Source organism: Trypanosoma cruzi, genomic scaffold (assembly GCF_000209065.1).
Source record: "Trypanosoma cruzi strain CL Brener 1047053517145 genomic scaffold, whole genome shotgun sequence".
Lineage (NCBI taxonomy): Eukaryota > Euglenozoa > Kinetoplastea > Trypanosomatida > Trypanosomatidae > Trypanosoma > Trypanosoma cruzi.
In genome coordinates this window covers 71,797-90,559 of record NW_001849571.1, presented here as the reverse complement: position 1 = coordinate 90,559, position 18,763 = coordinate 71,797, and the positions used below count along the sequence as shown (strand labels likewise).

General features: G+C 52.1%; 4 protein-coding genes and 2 pseudogenes across 4 annotated transcripts, besides 6 other annotated features; all 6 read left to right on the top strand.

The window, feature by feature from the left end:
* Positions 1-2,470: a sequence feature (heterozygous, Esmeraldo-like haplotype).
* Positions 593-665: a microsatellite.
* Positions 721-1,509, top strand: Tc00.1047053511587.120 (lipoate protein ligase, putative; the record flags this gene model as incomplete). Its single annotated transcript, XM_808032.1, has 1 exon — positions 721-1,509. The coding sequence occupies one exon, from the start codon at positions 721-723 to the stop codon at positions 1,507-1,509; it is 789 nt and encodes a 262-aa protein (XP_813125.1).
* On the top strand, positions 2,135-2,746 carry Tc00.1047053511587.111 (annotated as a pseudogene).
* Positions 2,471-18,763: part of a sequence feature (areas not merged during assembly with more than two copies in the genome that could not be assigned to a particular haplotype) that runs on past the window's edge.
* On the top strand, positions 4,715-7,507 carry Tc00.1047053511587.100 (retrotransposon hot spot (RHS) protein, putative; the record flags this gene model as incomplete). The annotated part of the gene is made up of 1 exon (XM_808031.1): positions 4,715-7,507. One exon carries the CDS (start codon positions 4,715-4,717, stop codon positions 7,505-7,507), a length of 2,793 nt encoding a protein of 930 aa, XP_813124.1.
* On the top strand, positions 8,805-11,951 carry Tc00.1047053511587.90 (trans-sialidase, putative; the record flags this gene model as incomplete). Its single annotated transcript, XM_808030.1, has 1 exon — positions 8,805-11,951. The coding sequence occupies one exon, from the start codon at positions 8,805-8,807 to the stop codon at positions 11,949-11,951; it is 3,147 nt and encodes a 1,048-aa protein (XP_813123.1).
* Positions 12,041-12,098: a sequence feature (A-rich).
* Positions 12,891-12,933: a microsatellite.
* Positions 12,961-13,485, top strand: Tc00.1047053511587.75 (uncharacterized protein; the record flags this gene model as incomplete). The annotated part of the gene is made up of 1 exon (XM_808034.1): positions 12,961-13,485. The coding sequence occupies one exon, from the start codon at positions 12,961-12,963 to the stop codon at positions 13,483-13,485; it is 525 nt and encodes a 174-aa protein (XP_813127.1).
* Positions 12,964-12,988: a sequence feature (AT_rich).
* Positions 16,209-18,473, top strand: Tc00.1047053511587.60 (annotated as a pseudogene).

Sequence of the window (18,763 nt, the reverse complement as noted above, 5' to 3'; positions counted from 1 at the left end):
TGTGTGCAAAGAACGCTACTGAGGGCGCCTTTACGGTGAAGTTCCTTGGAATACCGCAGGTCATTGGGCTTGCGGCAACGGACCCTGCGGGGGAAGGGGTTGTTCTTACTCCGTGGTACGCCAAATTTCATGTCACGGGGAGGGAAGAGAATGCGATCACACTCACGTTTGCGGGGAACGTTGAAGAAGAGCAATTTCGGCAGTCTGTTCACCTATACACTGAGCGTGTCGTGGCAGAAGAAGAAAACATGGCGAAGGTGGCGGCTATAGTCAATGTCCTTGAGCACGCATTGGGATACGAACAGCAACCGGATCCCTCATCTTTTACGGACCCCCATCTTGTTGAGAGGGATGCTTCTGCCGAGATTGCACCAGATGACGGTGGTGAAATTTCTGAGGCGGACGTTGCCAAAGCTGCTGCCAATGATGACCAAAACGGGGAGGCAGAGCTTTGAGCAGCTGGGTGGAAGCAGGGTTTTTTCTACCAACGAAAAATAGACTCTATGTAGTATGATGTAAAAAGGGCAAAAAAGAAGGGCTGATTGTCGCTTGTTTGGCCGGCGGGACATCCAGAAATGATCTGAATTTCATTTTTATTTTTTATTTCTTATTTTTTTATTTTTTTTATTTCATTTTTTTACTTATTTTTTAAATAATTTATTTATATGTCTTTTCAATGACCGTTTTGTTTGTTTTACTTTGGTAGAATATCAAAAAGGAATGCGTGCATATTTCTTAGGGCGTCGAGGCTATTGTGATGTTCTCGAGCTGCAAGAGGTTATCTTTAGGAAGAAAGTTGAAAGACAAATGCAACGCCTTCGTGGGGGTACAAACGAGGGCGCTATTCCCGACATTGTTCTGCTTGTGGAGCACTCATCACCGGTTTACACGGTTGGTAGGCGGGACACATCGGAAGGAATTCCTAAGGGATGTGCCGTGAATGTGGTAAAGACACGAAGGGGGGGAGGTGTGACTTTTCACGGGCCCGGACAAGTCACAATTTACCCGATTGCCAACATTCAACTGCTGTGGAAGCACTGCACGTCCTTGGAGAAGGTGCGCTCGCCCATAGAATGGTATAGTTGTGTGTTGGAGCAAGCCATGATCGACACTGCAAGGGACTACAACATACCAACACACCGTGGAAAGGTCGGAGTGTGGTCCGACCGCTGGTGTGATGTTCCCCCGCGGAAGATGGGATCCATCGGTCTTCAGCTGGGCAACTGGGTATCCATGCACGGCGCGGGGTTTAACGTCTGCAATGACCTCCGCTACTTCAATGATATTATCATGTGCGAGATGCCCGACGCTTCAGCGACGTCGTTAGTGGAGGAGATGCGTCTACGATCTCTAAATAAAACTGAGCCGACTCCCAAGACGATTGCACCACTTCTTCTTTACCATTTTCTTATGAATCTTCGGCAGCAGGAGAACATAGTTTCAACGAGGCTTTTTGATCTTTCTGACGAGACAGAATGGCAACGTTGTGTCCTACACGGGATTGAATAAGAACTGCTCATCGACCAGCGGCGTTACGCGATGACGGGGGCATTTCATCTTTTTGTTTGGCAGACTTTTGGGTGCGGAGCCTCGATGGCGGGTTGCCTCGGCCGTCTCAAAGCACATCTTGACGTTTGTAGCAGTAACCACTGATGATCGAAAATCTCTTCCAATCTGCATGTAGAAACGGTATCCCTTGTGTATGTGAGGGGGGGTGGGGGGGGGGGGTCTGTGTCTCTATTCCTCTCTCACTCCGCCAGCGCGCAAAAGAGTCAGTGTTTTTCTATCCACCACCGGTGGCGTGTAGTTCCATGACCGTTTTTTTTTTTTTTTTGTCACAACTACGATTTCCTCCTTGAAACGGCAAAAGAAGAGACTCTCACGGTCACGGTGATCCCGCGCATGGTGCTTTCTGCTACAATGCGAAGGAAAGATGTGTTTCTGCGTGTAATTACTATGATTGGCCGCGAGGTGTGATTGTGCGGAAGCAGCGCCGTGTGACGTGTAGTACTGCTGGGCGGGGAATTGAACGGAGGCTGGCACGGAGTGAAGAGAGAAGTGACACACCCAAGAGGCAAGAGGCCAATGTTGCAGTGGCGTTGGTGAAGTGTTTTCCATGGGATGAGCTGAGATGTTTCTCCCATGGCGCTTAGCTGTGCCCGCGCCAGCCCGTGTTTTCTATCTTTTTGACTCCACAGACTGTCCAGGCTTTTGGTTCTTGCTTGCTTGGCACTCCTCCACCATGGGAGTCAACGAGTCACGACGACCCATCGGGATGCCAAACCCACGGGAATCGTGGGCTTCAGCGTGGTCAATCTGGATCAGTGAGCGGAGACCTGCGGCAACTCATTCTGCGGCGAGTATCTCACGCACTGTCACGGGTGTCGGCGCCAGTGTGTGTCTGCCCGATGACCGGCATTTGTATGGCGTACGCCCTTTGCAAGGCTGAGGGAAAGGGCGGGAATCCCCACTGGCACGTGTCTGCAGTCATAATGCGTAAATTGTGGACTTGTTTGTGCGGCAAGGCAGCAAGGTCGCTCAGGAGAAGCAGCATAGACTGGGAGTACACTTTCTAGCGGCGCGTGCTTGGTGACTACCGAGGCGATGCCCCCAAAGAGACGTATGTGGGTGATGCAGATGCACTGGATATGCGCAATGCCATGCTTCGTGACAGGGAGCGAGGGAGGAGTAGCGTGATTCCTCCTGCCACGGACCCATCAACTTTTGAGGAGTTGGAGTGAGGCCAAGGGGACAAGCGTGTGTGTCTTTACTTTCTTGCGGGAGGACGCGCAGACGTTGGATTTCTTTTGTTACTTTGTTGTTACTGTGCCTGCGGCGACGTTAATGGGGGGTTTATTCTCCAGAGGCATTCATTGTGCGGTTTGTGCGTGTTTGGTGTCCAAAGTTTTTCAGCACCACCGAATAGGGTGTTGCGCAGGATCGGAATAAAAGGATGTGCGAGAGCATTGTATCGCTCGCCCGTAATAACACACACGCACACGGTTTCAGTGAGTCTGATACGTCACTTTTTTCAGAACGGTCGAAATTGCTTGTGGGACGTCACTTCATTTGCGGCGTCGGGAAAGTGAAGTAAATGGAAAGATATGCCGAGAATGCAATGCCCCTCCATAATACCGCGGGCTGGCGGCGACAAGGATCAGAGAGCTTCTGCCCAACGTTAAGAAGACGGCAGCGCTCTGATGATCCGGTTTGCTCTTTGGAACCTCTAATGTAGTGTACACCGTGTGGGCCTTTTTGCTGCGGATATGCAGAGGGGTGATGTGGGGTGGAATTATTGTTGAAGGCAGCACGGACGCCGCCTGACCTTTATTGGAGGGAATGCGTGCTGTTATTCCGTGCTTCCTGGCCTGCGTTGTCGCACTCATGCTGTGTGTGCAGATGGCCACGGTAGTGGAGCTGAATACGGTTCAATGTGTGTTGCTCACGGGGACTGCGCGACACATGTTTTTTGTTGGGCTTCCCAAAGGAGGGGCGCATCGCCGTTGCGTGATTCCCGCGGCAGTCCATTACCCTGCGACTGTGCATGCCGCCGTCCGCTGCGCCACTGCAAGTCTTTGCCTTTGTGAGAAATGGGGAGCGTGACTGCTGTGGCGGTGGTCGAATGCTCCCGAATTGGTGCCTTTGGTGATTTCACTTGGAGCGCCGAGCAGCGAGGGGCCGCACACGCCCAGGAGGTGGGAGTGTGTGCTGCAACCGTACTTGCGATTTGCAGTTGGGATGTGACAAGTTTCTTTGGTATTTTTATTTTTGGTGACATGCGGGGCAGCGGTGTGTTGGCGTGTGCGGGCTGCTCATGGCTGCCGGTGTTGTCTTTCCTGCTGTTCTCCCGCTCCACCCTTTGCGTGCGACGGACCAAACGTTTTTACGGGCGTGTGGTGGAGTCGCGTTCTTGTTTGGGGAAAAAGCCTTCCGCAGGCATCATGATACTGCCGTCTGTGCTACAAGAGGCAGTGGGGAGGTTCCTGGGATTTATTGGTGGGGTGGCACCGCACCCATGCCGTGTGGTTGATTTGCGTTCCGCAATGCACGGTGAGGGGGATGTGCGGTGACAACTTTCTCCAGTGAAGCGGCACGAGCAGCACGGGGAGCGGAACGGAGGAGTGGTGTCTGCGTGCTTCCAAGTGATACGTGAGTGGCGAATGCAATATGAAAGGCAGCGTCACGGCACTCTTTTGCCATGCACACCGCAGTCATTTTCCATAAAGCATGCAAATTGTACTCTTTTCTGTTGTGTGGGGGATTACCGTGATGCATCGCTGTTGTGGCGTGTATGATTTGTGCTCCCTGCATGTGTCCGCTGCCTTACCGAATTCTCTTCCCACTTGCTTCTGTGTGTGTTTGTTAAGGCCGATATGCACGCGCGCATCTATTCTTGTGGAGTGTGTGCGGTGTCGGCGGTGCCACAGGGGTGCGGGACCGTGGCGAGCGGAATGCGTGGGCGAACCCTCCGTGCGCACCACGTTGCTGTTATCATTTGCTCTCACCAACACTGTGCTGGGTGGATGGCACCCACTTGCCGTCGTTGTGGTGGTCCTCGTGCATTTGGTGTGCCGTCACACTGTGTGGATGAGTCTCTTGTTGTGGCTTCGATTCATGATTGTGCCTATTGTCTTTCTTTTTCTCATTCCCCTTTTTTGTTTGGTGGCTATTGTTTAGATCTAACTCAAACCAACTAAGAAAGCAAGGAGAAACGATGTCTGGAAGGCCCGAGGAAGGACTTTACGGCAATTTGGAGAGTCAATCGTCCAATGTCTCGCAGGGAGGTCGGAGGAGAGCGAGGTCGGAATTTGAGAGTGACACAGATTACTCCTCTGTGAGTCGCAGAAGATTGGAGGAAATGCATCGACCGCAGTGGACCATGAGCAGCAGCGTGGAGGATATTCTGCTGGAGGGAAGCACTAACAGGACCGACATGAAGCTGAATGAATTCCTTCGGAGCAAATTGGGTGAGGAGTGGGTTGTGGAAAGAAATGGGAACGTGACGATGGAGGCGTTTGTTCAGGAGCCGGATGCTTACGTACAAGACCAGCAGTTTCTTAGAAGAATTGTTAACTTAACTGCGTACCAAACGCTGAAAATATTATTGGAGGCTATTTATAAACTTAATCACGAGGGTGTGGTCTTTCTCGAGCAATGGAGGGACTATGAAGGAAAGGATACGGCCACTCCTTTTGCAAGGGGAAAAATAAACGCAGCTCTTTCTCAGGTGCTGACAGAAGAGAGGCGTGAGGAAGAAGAAAGAAAAAGGCGTGAGGCGGAAGAAAGGCGTGAGGCGAAAGAAAGGGCAGCGCGGGAAAAACAAGTAGGATTTGCCCTAACTACCACGATCAAAGATGTGCTATTTAGAGGAAGAGTTCGCGTCATGGACATAAGGCTGAATGATTTTCTTGTGATGGAGTTGGACGGCATTGGCGTAATGCCCGGCAATCGGAATGTCTTGCTGAAGGAGTTTGTAAAGGATTGTACGAGGTATATGCTCGGTGAGTTTTTACTGCACGATATAAAGACATCCGATCGTTACAAGAGGATGGAGAGGGCTGTGAGGGAGGAAATGGATATGGAAGAAGATGCAGACAACCTTCACAAAAAAGGTGTGGACAATCTACTGAAGTGGTCATTAGCTGCTGAGGAGGTAAAAAGAAGTGTTAATGAAGTCACTAAACAGTTTTTGGATGCAGCCTTCATTGAATTGATGAGCTCAATGACGATGAGTGCAGCGATGAAACTGGAGGGAAACTACGAGTCCGTGTACAATGCGGGGTGGCATCATGTCGTGGAAGTTCCTGGCGGGGAGGGGACGGGAATGGAGGTGAGGGAGGGGGAACCACCGCAGCCATGGACGTACAAGGCAGTTGGCGACACTCTCGAAAGGGATGACGGTGTGCAGCAATCCGGTGCACCGCGTCTCAGGCTGATGGTGCTCGCCTCGGACAAGGGATGGCCGTACTCGTGGAATCTGAAGGGGGCGGAATCCACTCGTGACTGCCATGTGAACTTTGAGGTGGAGCGAGTGTGGCGGATCGTCAAGGGTGATCTAACCGAGTGGTTCAGCACTGACGGTGGGACTGACTTTACGCCTAGGCGACGTGTGTTGATTGGGACGCCCGGGATCGGGAAGTCGATGAATGCCGGCTCGTACCTCCTCTACCAGCTGCTGCACTACGATGCGGAGCAGCTCCCAATGGTTGCGTACGTTATTGGGAGTCAATCATTTCTGTTTGACAAGACCATCAAAACGGTGTCAGTGTACATGGGTGACCCCAGGATTGAGGATGTTGTAGACATTTTTTCTTTGCGTGGGGTGACAGGGTATATTATCTACGATGCGGCATTGGCATGTCGTCAAACGCCTGCTTGTTTGCCTTGCAAGGGATGGGGCATGATTGTGGTGACACCACCAGACAAAAAAGAATATGAATGGTGGGCAAAAAAAATGGATGCTACTGCAATCGTAACGAATTGTCCCGAAGAAAACGATGTGAGGGCAATGTGCATTTGGACGAAGCGCAATCGGCCCCTGCAGGAGCAGGCGGAATACTGGAAGGAGGTGAGGGGTCGCATGAATAACGTGGGACCAATTCTCCGCTCCATCTTTGATAAACAGGCATATGACGACCGCATTAAAGCGTGTCAGCAAGCCGTGGATGGGTCGACCGCTTCGGAATTAGAGCGTAATTTGGGTATTGGCTGTTGTTACTCGTCCAATGACAATGACTTGTCTCGAAAGCTTGTGAAGGTTGTCCGAGTACGACGAGGAAACAACATTGAATCGCCTCTGAATTTGCTGGTATCTCCCCACCTTGAACGTGAAACTTTGTCCAGGTTGGAGAATGAAATGAAGCAGTCCGATTTTATTTTTTTCGTTTTGAGGTTCTGGGATTATGTCCCACCATATATTATTGAAAAGTATGCCGTATCCGCATTTTTGAATGAGGAATTCCTGCGTGCGATAAGACTTGAAATTAAGGAACTGAGGCCACCAGGACGACGTGAGCCACACAGCTGTGTGCTGAAAGAGCACTCAGACACGAGCTTCACCAGAAAAGAGTTTCTACCGCCACCGGAACGTCTTTCCAATCCGGTTGCTATGGACCACTGGGTGCTGTATGAACCGAAAGTCCAAAGCTTTCCGCTGGTGGACGCTTTTTTCTTTGTGGACTCAAATCCAATGACGCTGGTCGGGCTGCGGATGGCTACGGCGGGTGGGCACCACACCACAACCAGCACCGTGAGGCAGTTCACTGAGTGCCTGGCGGCATATTTTAATGGCTGGGAGGAGTTATACCGAGACATGTCGTGGGAGATTATTTATGTGCAGCACGCAGACAGCACGCCGATGACTGAATGGAAGAGATGTGATGTTGTCAATTCCAATAATGTGAGCCGCGCTGAAAACCGAGAGATTGCGGCGTTCTGGGAGGAAGAGGTGCGCCAGTACATAGCAGCAGTATCATCCGGAGGATTTAGAATGGGCGAAGCTCTCTGAGGTGGGGAATAACCACCGAAATGGTAAAAATAAATTAGGGAATGAAAGGGGTAGTTTTGATTTTTTGTAAAAAAGTGTTGTGGGAGTTATATGTTTTTGGATGATTTTTTGTTTGCATACGGTGCATGTGCACCAGCACCAGACGGCAGTATATCGCACAGATTTCAGAACAGTCCAACGCTATCGAACATAACAGTGACAGAAGAAATTAGGGAGGGAGTGGGGTTGTTTGGTTTCTGGTGAAAAACAATGGGTGATTTCTATATGGTATGTTGATTGTGTGAGCGCACGAGGCATAATTGGAGAATTGCCTCGGTATGAGGGAATCATTGTGTTTGGCGGTGTCGCAGTGTTACTGCATTGTCCATTTTCTTCTATTGTGCTCTAAGGCCCATCACTAACAGAAGCATTTTTAAGGGATGGACGACGAATGAGTTCTATTGAGGAAATGGCGTGCTCCGTGTGACCGCATGGAGTGAGACGCCGCGTCATGGCTGGATGAGGGCCCGCTTCCGCGTGTGGCTCTTTGAGAGCTCACTTCGTGTGCGCTGTGTGCAGGCAGCGGGGCTGTGGCCGTATCCCGTTGTCGTGGGACTGAACTGGAGGCGATGGTGGCGGTGGGTCACTTCTTCTCCTTGTCCATTGGTGTGTGGCTGCTGGCGGTGTTTGCCTTCCTTTTGTGGAGGGCCGAATCCTCTCGCCCGCGGACTGACGGCACTGCGATGGTGTTTGTGTGTGTGAGGGCTGGTGTGGAGTCGCCGGCCAGTATGAGGGCCTTGGCGGTGCTTTTCCCGAGACTGGTGTTTGTTCCCTCCGTGTGTTTGTGCTGCTTCTTGCTTTTCCCCTGTCATTCTCTCCTCCTTTGTTACTGCGTGGAGTGGCCGCATGCTCACGGGCCATGTTGATCGTGAGTGCGTCTTGACGACATCCATCCATCTCTCTCACTGTGTGTCTGTCTGTCATTCCCTGTTGGGTGTGTGGCGTGTCGCACCGCGTGAGGGCTGGCCCGCACACACCGACGGCCCGCCGTGACTTGCCGTGTTGCTGCGCTTTTCTGTGTGCGATGGTTCTCCGTGCTGTCCCTTACGGATTGTCTTGTGTCCCGCTCTCTGCGTGGGTGCTCTGCTCCAACCTCCGCTGACGTGTCTGATGCATTGCCGCTGTTGCTGCTGTACTCTCCAATTATTGAACACAGACACGCTAGGAAAGAAGGAAAACAAGCGCTAATCGCTACTGTGAAATTCGAGGGCACTGAAAGGACCAACAGCACACACACACCGCCCACACACATATTTATATGCTCTTACGTGTTGCTGCTGTCATGGCACCCCGCACACACAACCGTTGCCGCGTGACCGGATCCAGCGGAAGGAGGAGGGAAGGAGGAGAGAGTGAGCCGCAGAGGCCCAACATGTCCCGGCGTGTGTTTACTTCCGCGGTGCTGCTGCTTCTCGTCGTGTTGATGTGCTTTGGCAGTGGTGCTGCGCACGCTGAGCAGGCAGGGGCCGCTGTTGATCCTTTCACAGGGACGACGCCGATATCATTTGCTAATTGGAAGGAGTTTAACGAGGCTGGCGGCAAAATCACCTCGCACCGTGTTCCTGGCCTTGTTAAAGTGGGTGATGATGTATTTGCCGTTGCTGAAGCGCAGTGCGGGGAAAGGAATGAAGCCGGCAGCTGTGCTGGGATTGTCTCAAAGCGCCTGGATATAAGTGGTGACTCAATGGATATTTCGACGTCGGATATAAGTTTGTTTCGCATGCAACTTGGGGACACCGCCGCGAATAATTTTGGGGCAACAGAAGTGTTGCGGCCAACGACGCTTGTGCTTGGGGACAGTGTTTACATGCTCCTGGGAAACTACAGCCATAAGAAGCCGCAGGATGAAGTTAAGAATGAGCGGGGCCTTTTGCTCGTGAAGGGAACTGTCACGGTGGATGGTGGAAACAAGAAGAAACTTGTGTGGAATGAGACCCATGTGGTGAACCCTCAAGCCATAGGATATTCTGGTTCCTTGACCGAGTTTTTGGGTGGTGGAGGATCGGGTGCTGTGATGCGTGACGGCACGCTTGTGTTTCCCATGCAGGCCAAAGGCAGGGATGGAACGAGAGTTTTACTGTCTATGCGTTTTGACCCGTCAGACAAAAAATGGGAGCTTTCATCCGAGACGCCTGGTAACGGCTGCATGGATCCAACCCTGGTGAAGTGGGAAAAATACGAAGGCGACGAAAGACTCTTCATGATGGCTCATTGTGCTGGAGGCTACTATGACGTTTACAAGTCCACTCCGGAAGGAGCCAACTGGTACCCATCGGGTGAGCCAATTACCCGCGTGTGGGGCAACTCACACAATCGAAAGGGGTACGGCGTCCAGAGCGGATCCACCACCGCAATCATTGAGGAAAAGGAGGTGATGCTCATCACCGCGCCGGTGTATCCGAAGGACAATAAGGGTGGAAAGGGTCGGCTTCATCTTTGGGTGACGGACACGTCACGTGTGCATGATGTTGGGCCGGTATCTCGTGAAAGTGATGACGCAGCCGCCAGTTCGCTGTTGATGAAAAGTGGGAAGGATAATAAGGAGGAGTTGATTTCACTGTACGAGAACAAGAAGGGCGACGGAGCATACAGTCTCGTTGCTGTGCATCTGACCGAGAAACTGGAGCGGATAAAGGAAGTGGTGAAGAAATGGAAGGATTTGGACAGCGCCTTGCATTCATGCCATTCCGGTTCCAGCGTCACTGTCGACTTGCCAACGAAGGGTATGTGCAATGGTCGTGTTCCCACTGGTGGGCTTGTTGGCTTTTTGTCTGGTAACTCAACTGGGACCGAGTGGCGAGACGAGTACCTCGGCGTGAACGCAACAGTCCATGGCCCAGCGGAAAAAAGGAGAGAAGTTCCCAATGGATTGACGTTCAAAGGACCCGGAGCGTGGGCGGTGTGGCCTGTTGGCGACATGGGGCAGACTGTGCCGTACTACTTTGCGAACAACGAGTTTACTCTTGTGGCGACGGTGTCCATCCACGAGGTGCCGAAAGAAAGCAGCAGCCCCATCCCCTTGATTGGCGTGAGGATGAATGACACCAAAGGCACGGTGCTATTTGGTCTGTCGTACACCCATGACAAGAAGTGGCTGGCCATATCTGAGAATTCTGGTAATGTGGAGGATCTTTTTGAGTGGGAGCCAAACGAGACATATCAGGTGGTACTGCAAATGGATTATTATTATTGGACGGTCGTTGTAAATCGAGAGGAAATCCACAAGACGAAATATAATACGAGTCTGTTTAACTCGCACAGGATCTCACACTTCTACATCGGTGGAAACAGTAAGGACCAAAGTGCAACGGGCGGCCACGTGACGGTGACCAACGTCATGCTGTACAATGAGAAACTGTTGGGAAGTGAACTGTATGAACTCCATGCCAGCAAAGTCACTATTCCATCACTGGGTGTTGAGAAACAACCCACAGAACAGGCGGCCAACACGGGCGCTTTGGTTGCTTCCGAGTCAAACAGTGAAGAAATCGCCACCAGCCATGAGGAATTGAATGAGGGTGATACTGATGAACAAGAGGAAGAAAACGTCCTTAATCTGGTGCCTGCAGTGTCCTCTTCCACGGTTGCCGGGGGATCCTCTGTTCCTGAACCCGCCACCGCAACGGAGATTGCAGGGAATTCTCGTTCAGATGACAATGCCCAGCTTTCCGAAGGCGAGACGTCTCAGCAAGCCACGCTGAATGAAGACAATGAATCGATGCAGCGGGATTCGGAGATGCAGCCACAAGACCCACAGCCAGCGGAATTAACGGAGGTCGCTGATGTTGAAATGTCCTCTGGAAGTTATGATGAAGAAATGCCAGAGGAGGAGGAAGAGGCGGATGGCAGGAGTGGCGGATCAACGTCTTCAGGGGCTGCATCATCGGATATGGACACGGTTGCTGCACCAGTGTACGGTGAGCAACAAGTGCAACAAATCACTGAGCCTTCCGCTGAAAATGACGACGTGCGGTCCACTGGAACCGTAACTACCGGCGCGGAGGAAAGTTTCAGCCTCGAGACGGGGGACAGAAATTCCGAGAGAACAATGGGCTCAGACAGCAGCCCCACTCCTTCAAAGACTGACGTCGAACCGACCTCCGCGGAGGACACCGACAACATCTCTCGGACTGACGGAGCCGAAGTTTCTTCTGAAGACGGCAAGGAGGTGCCACGGACGGTCGACACCGCACCGGAGAATAAAAACACCACGCCTGGGGAAACCAAGATCCCATCGGAGTCCAACGCAACAACACCCTCGGACACTGACGTTTTGCTTGAGCACGGGCATTTGGGCGAGTTGGCGGCCATGTATCTAATTGGTGACAGCACCGTGCATGGGTGTGTGTCCCGGGTGTTGTTGCTGCTGCTTCTGGGACTGTGGGGCACTGCGGCTCTCTGTTGAATGAATTGGAAAGAGCAAAGTTGAGAAATTCTGTGGAGCAACAACTGAGCGGCATCCCAGCATTACTCAATGAGTTTTGTTAATTCCACCTTTTTTTTTTCCTTCTTTTCCTTTTTCTTGTTTTGCTTTAATTATTTCCCTTATCTTGCTTGTTGCCTTGGGGCAATCACTATGGACGTTTTTTCTTTTCTACTCTTCCCTCTTTTAATTGTTTTTTCTGCACTCTTCCTGTGAGGGGTGCCGTGTGTTTCCCGCCCAACTGCTCCACTCGCACACCCACCGACACGCTCATGACGACGGCCCTGTGCGCCTCGCCTGCTGCACGCATGAGGAGGGGCCGCGACGAACGGCGCGCCGAGGGAGCCGTGACGTGTGGGCGTGCGACGAGGGCCTGTGGGGCGGAGCACACATTTCTTTCCCTCTTGTTTTGTTTTTATTGCGGCCAGGGCGGGCAGACACCCGCAGCGCCACACACACACAGCCACACCCTGCCGCTTTTTTAGGATTTTTCTTTTGCTTTGCGTCTTTTTTTTTTTTTTTGCGCTGGCGCACCCTTCGGTGTCGGCCTCGCGAGCATTTCTCTCCCTTCTGATGATTTTTATTTTTTTTGCTGCGCTCACTCTCCCGATGGAGAGGCGCGACTCCCGTCATGTCTGCGTGCTTCTCTCAGTCCCCACACACAAGAAGAGTGACTGTGCTCTGCGGGCCGCACTCACGCGCCGATGAGAGGGCTGAGGGGAGCAGCAACACGCAGATGGCCCCATGAAATATAAACGATGTGCGGACACATGGAGGGTCAGACGGTTGAAAGACACGCAACTATTTAATTTTATTTTCGGACAATATATGCAGACGGTTCCTGGAGCAACATGGTATTTAGGTTCTTTTTGTTTGTGGTTTTTTTTTTTAAATTGTGTGGAACAGTAATAGAGGACGGCCTTTTTTTTTCTTTTTCTTTTTTTCTTTTCTTTTTTTTTATTTTCAAAGTGTGAGGGGAGGAAAGGTGAAGATGAATTTTTTTATTTATTTTAATAATTCTTGTATGAATTGCCACTGCTTGGGCTGCAGTGCAGTCACGAGCTTGAGCAGTCTTTTTCCCTTTACTTCTGCCATGCACTTCTGCTGTACGTTTTTGTTTGTGTGTCCCTTCACATGCTCTGCTCCTGTTTTTACTTCTTTGCCTCGTGTGTCTGCAGGCACACACAACCACATGCACGCACAAAATGCACATTGCAGTGGATTTGGATGCTTCTTTTGTAGCGGTTGCTGGCGGTTGCGGGTGGCGGCTGCTTCCTTTAGTGGGCATGAAGGGAAGGAGGAGAGAGGGAGCGCGCACCGCGAGTCACTCTTTCCTGCGGGTGTGATGCGCGCGGTGGGCTGCGACTGCTGTGGAGGGCTGCATCCTTTCGGTGTGCGCTTCTCCGCCGTTGTTCCGTGCGTTTGCGCATGTCATTTGTTATGCGCGTGCGTGCTGGGCATGTTTTTCCGGAGCGTTGGGCGGCCACCATCTTTCTATGGCGGTTTACGTGAGTGAGTACGTGCGGATGAGGGTCAGGGCGTATGGAATGAATGAATGACTTGAGGAAAGGGGAATTTGATTTGGAGGGTATTTGGACCAGATTCATTTGGCTGCGGTGGACACATGCACGACGGATGCGTTTCCGCATAATTGGGGAGGATGCGACAGGATTTTCCGAATTGGCCCGTCAATGCAATTCGGGTTTCATAGCACTGAGGCACAGTGGTCTTCCTGCAATGGCTGGCGACGGCCTCTGGTGGACCGGTGTATTTATGCTGCTGCTGCTACTCGAGGAGGCGTATAAGTGCAATTTGAGGTGAGCGGCGGAAGGGCCACACACGCCGCAGTGACGGTCGTCGTTGGCCCACCGGGTGCCTCTGAAGGTTTTGTTGGATGCAACGTCCTTATGCCCGTCTCCGGATGGCGGCATCCCTGATGCAGCCAACGAACGGGGCTGGGAGCAACGGTGAGACGCAAGCACGTGTGGATGTTCGGCGCGGCTGGCGCACCGCACGCTGAGAGCATGGCACGGTGAGGGTCGGACCTAGAAAAGGGACACCGCGTGGGACGTCAATCTTCACTGCAGCGACCGCCACCGAATTCGGATTTGCTCGCACCTCCTGCGGTCCCTCTTCCTCCCCTCAGTTCTGCGCCGAGGACTGTGCCGCGGGATCCAGCAGCGCGATGTTTGGCCGCAGGAACATGGCCCGAACAAATGATTTGTGGGAGAGGGATGTGCACTGCGAAGAAAAGAAAAAAAATAGTTGCGAGACGACCACCACCACAAGACCGGAGTGAAGTTGTGTTTTGTCCACTTGCGCGAGGGCAGCCTGCCACCTGGTCGGTTAGGAGGATTATTTTTTTTTTTGCGTCGTTGCGCTCACTTTTTATTCCGCTGCGTTTTCTTGCGGACCTGCGAAGGGAGATTTGCAAGAAATTCCTGCGAGGCGTCCGTGCCGTCGTCGGAAAAGCGGATTCCCCCTTGAAAAACGCTACTTTTTAAATTTGTTTTGGGCGGGGAGTTCCTGTCGATTCAACGCGGCTTTTTTTTGCGTATTTGATGCGTGTGTTTCCGAGCGGTTCGATCTGTGCTCCCAGCCCACTCGGATGTGGTGTGCGCGTCGACGTGAAGTTGCCTGCCAGCCGTTTTATTGCCTTCCCCGCTGTGGCTGCTGCCGCTGCCTTCCTCTCTTTCTGAGGTCCTGCGGCTTCTTGACAAGATGTTTTAGAGAAGGCGTTGCCGCTCTTATCGTCCATGGTATTTTGATTCTGGTGTCGCGGTCAGAAGAAATTGAACGAGAGGGTTTGCTGCCCTCTTGTTTTATTTATCCTCTCTGCCTGACGGCCAGTTCTACACAAACGTGCTCCTCGGCACCTCAGTTGGTGCTGGCGGGTTTGCTCACAGTTGTCACTGGCAGTCGCATGCGCCACCTCTTCTCTGCTCCTTTTCAGAGTCGCATTTTTTTATTGATTGACGGACGCCATTCTGTCCGGCGTGCCACTTTGATTGGATTGTGTGGGACTGCTCGCCAATGCCATCGGAGAAAGCAGGCCGACTTTTTCACGTATTTAATTCCATCTTGCGCGCAGGTGTTTTTCACATGTTCTGTTGAGCACTCAAACAGCGAGGTGTCCGGAAATATGCGTGTGTGGAATTCTTCCTGCCATGTGAACTGCAGGCGGCACCGAGGGGCTGCCACTTTGACTCCGCAGAGTTGTTGTTTCTCTTCACAGGGCTGGCAGGGGAATTCCATGCAGCCTGCTACTGCTGGTGTGTCCCCAAATGTTGTCACTCCATGCGAATAATGTGCTTCAGCGAGTGAGGGGGATGATTGGGTTTGTGTGCACTCTGATTCTTTTTGCTGCTTTGTGCGGGCACGCAACACTTGAGTGGTGGGAAAATGGAGCGGGGCGATGCATGGCTGCGTCTCGCCCATCGTTCAGTGCACGGTGGTGTGGTGCACATTGTGGTGCTGACTCTGCGATGTGACTGCGGTCTCCTGCGCGGCAATGGTGGTGGGTGGAGGAGAGTGTTGGCCCGCTGCGGGACGGTGGGATCGTGCCTCCTTTTCTCTTTGTTCCTTCCCTTTTGTGAAGGTGTGCACTTATTTTTGGTGTCGGTGATGAGGCAAACAGACGGACAACGTGAATAAAACAAAGTAAAAAAGGGCGATAATGTGGCGGTGTTGGGGTTGGTTGCACGCCTCACGTTGCTGCGGGGGCGGTGGGCCTCGACTGCTTCACCGACAGGCGTTGCAGTGCGGCTGCATGGCGCACCGACAGTCCCGCCATGCGAGTGCCACGCCCAACGCCATTGGGCTGCGGGACGAAACAGCCGCGAGTATCCTTTGGAGCCAGCGGCACCTGCTGGCCGCAGTTGGGCGGTGCGAGTGGGATGCTTCACCGCACGGGTGTTGTGATGGCACTTCGCCGTGGCTCTTGTGATGGTTCCGACGCTGCAGCTCGACATGTGGCGGGGAGTAAAGTGTGGCCGCAGTGGACCATGAGCAGCACCAACGTGAGGCTGAGTGATTTCCTTTGGAATTATGTTGGCGGCAGGGCGGCCGTTGATGAAAACCACAATGTGACGATGGAGGTGTTTGTTCGGGAGCCGGATGATTGCGTACAAGACCAGCGGCTTCTTGAAGAAATTCTTAACTTAACTGCGTACCAAGTGCTGGAGGCCATTACTAGGCCTCTTCACGAAGGTGTGTTCTCTCTCGAGCGATGGAGGGACTATGAAAGAAAAGAATACGATCACTCCTCTTGCAAGGGGAACACCAAACGGAGTACTCACGCAGGTACTGACGGAAGCGAGGCGGGAGGCAGAGGAAAGGCTAAGACGAACGCAAGAAATGAAATTTACCATTTCCACTAATATTGAGGACGTACTGTTTAAAGGAAGAGTTCGCGTCAATGAAATGAAGCTGAACGAATTTCTTACGAGGGAACTGGACGGCAGGGTCATTGTGGACACCAATCGGGATGTCTTGCTGGAATAGTTTTTCAAGGACCCCACGAAGTATATCTGTGATAAAGGAGCACTGAACGAAATAAAGATAACCGGTGCTTATGCGAGGATGGAGAGGGCTGTGAGGGAGGAAATGGATATGGAAGAAGTTGAACGCAAGCTTTGCGATAAGGGTGTCAACAATCTACCGGGGTGGTCATTAGCTGCTGCGGAGGTAAAAGCAGCTGTTCATAACTTCACCAAACATTTCTTGGATGCGGCTGCCGAGGAGGCGAGGAACCCAACGACGAAGAGTGCAGCGATGAAACTGGAGGGATTGTACGAGTCTGTGCACAATGCGAGGCGGAGCCATGCGGTGGAGCTTCCGGACGGCGTGGAGCGAAAGAAAAAGAGGACGGGAATGGGGGTGCATGAGGGGAGCCAGAACAGTCATGGAAGTACAAGAAAGCTGACGACGCTATCGAAAAGAATGACGGTGTGCAGCAATCCGGTGCAGCGCGTCTCAGGCTGATGGTGCTCGCCTCGGACAAGGGATGGCCGTACTCGTGGAAAACGATACAGGATCCTCCTAAGGACGTTTTTGTAAACTGTGAGGTGGAGCGATTGTGGCAGACCGTCAAGGGCGATCTAACCGCGTGGTTCAGCCCTCACGGTGGGACTGACTTTACGCCCGAGCGACGTGTGTTGATTGGGACGCCCGGGATTGGGAAGTCGATGAATGCCGGCTCGTACCTCCTCTACCAGCTGCTGCACTACGATGTCGAGAAACTCCAAGTGGTTGTCCACTGTTTTGGGGGAGGAGACGCGTACGTGTTTGACAAGACCATCAAGACGGTCACAAGATACGTGGGTAGAGGAGCATCCAAGGAATTTGTGCCGGCGTTTGGGGATGAATGGGTATGTTATTTACGATGTGACAAGGCAAGGGACACCGCCCGACGCAGGTTTTGCGCCCTATGTTGGATGGGGCATGATTGTGGTGTCATCGCCAAACGTGCGCAACCACGGTGAATGGGAGACGCAAGAAGGAGCGGCGCGAACCATCGTGAATTGCCCCGCCGAGATGGATGTGAAGGCGATGTGTGCATGGATGAAGCGTGACGAGACTTCGGAGAAACAGGCGGAGTGCTGGAAGATGGTCAAAGAACGCATGGATAAAGTGGGGCCGATTCCACGTCACGTCTTTGATGCGAATGAGTTCATTGCACACTCTGCTGCCATTGAGGATGCCTTGGAAGGGATCAAGTCCCGGGATGGTGAAGAGCACTTTACACATGGAGGAGTGAGACTGTGGGACTCTGAGGATCCGTCTCAAAAGCTCGTGAGGGTTGTCCGAATAAGAGCAGAGGTCGGTGCTGAGGTATTTCTCAACGCACCGATATGTTATTTCCTTGGGTCTCGATCAGCGAACCGTTTGGCAAAGGCAATGAGTGAGAGAGAATTTTTGTTGCTGGTATTGGGGTGAGGGAATTTCATTTGTCCGAATGTACGGAAAATTTTTGTTTGCGCGCGCTCGTCTTTGATGGGTTTGTCAGTGCATTATTAGAGGACGTTAAGGAGCTGAGGCCACCAGCACATGATATTCAGGACACTGTGCTGAAAGCACATCCTGGAGGGCACCCCACCGAAATATGTGAAATACCTGGAGTTGAAGAAATTGATGCGAAACAAAATATAAATTATCGGGTGCTGTACATACCGGTGGTCAGGGATTTTCCGCTGGTGGACTGCTTTTTCTTCGTGGAGTCACCGCGGAGGACGCTGGTGGGGCTGCGGATGGCTACGGCGGGTGATCATCACACGACAACCAGCACCGTGCGGCAGTTCATCGAGCATCTATCGGAGTTTTTTGATGGTTGGGAGGAATTTGCTCAGGGATTGTCGTGGGAGATTATTTATGTGCAGCACGCAGACAGCACGCCGATGAATGGCTGGCGGAGATGTGATGTCGTCAACCCGTCGAGTGTGGGAGATGTTGATCGTGGGAGGATTGCGGAGTTCTGGAAAACCACACATCAGTACCAGTTCACGCTGACAGATTGTTTTCTCAGGCGTATTTTGTAATCCCAAAAATGCTGAAACTTCGTGAAGCAAAAAGCTTGGACGAGAAAATTGAAGAAATGACTGAGGAGGTTAGCGCAGTGCGTTTATGATGGATTATGTTAGGGAGTGTTTTTACGGCTTTTATATTTGTGTGTGTCTGCAGGGTTTGGTCAGGGAATGTCTTTTTTTTCAGGGAATCATTGCGGTCAACAGTGTCGTAACACTACAAATTTTTTTTTTTTTCATTTTATTTTGTTTTTGCTTCTGTGAAGGCTCCGT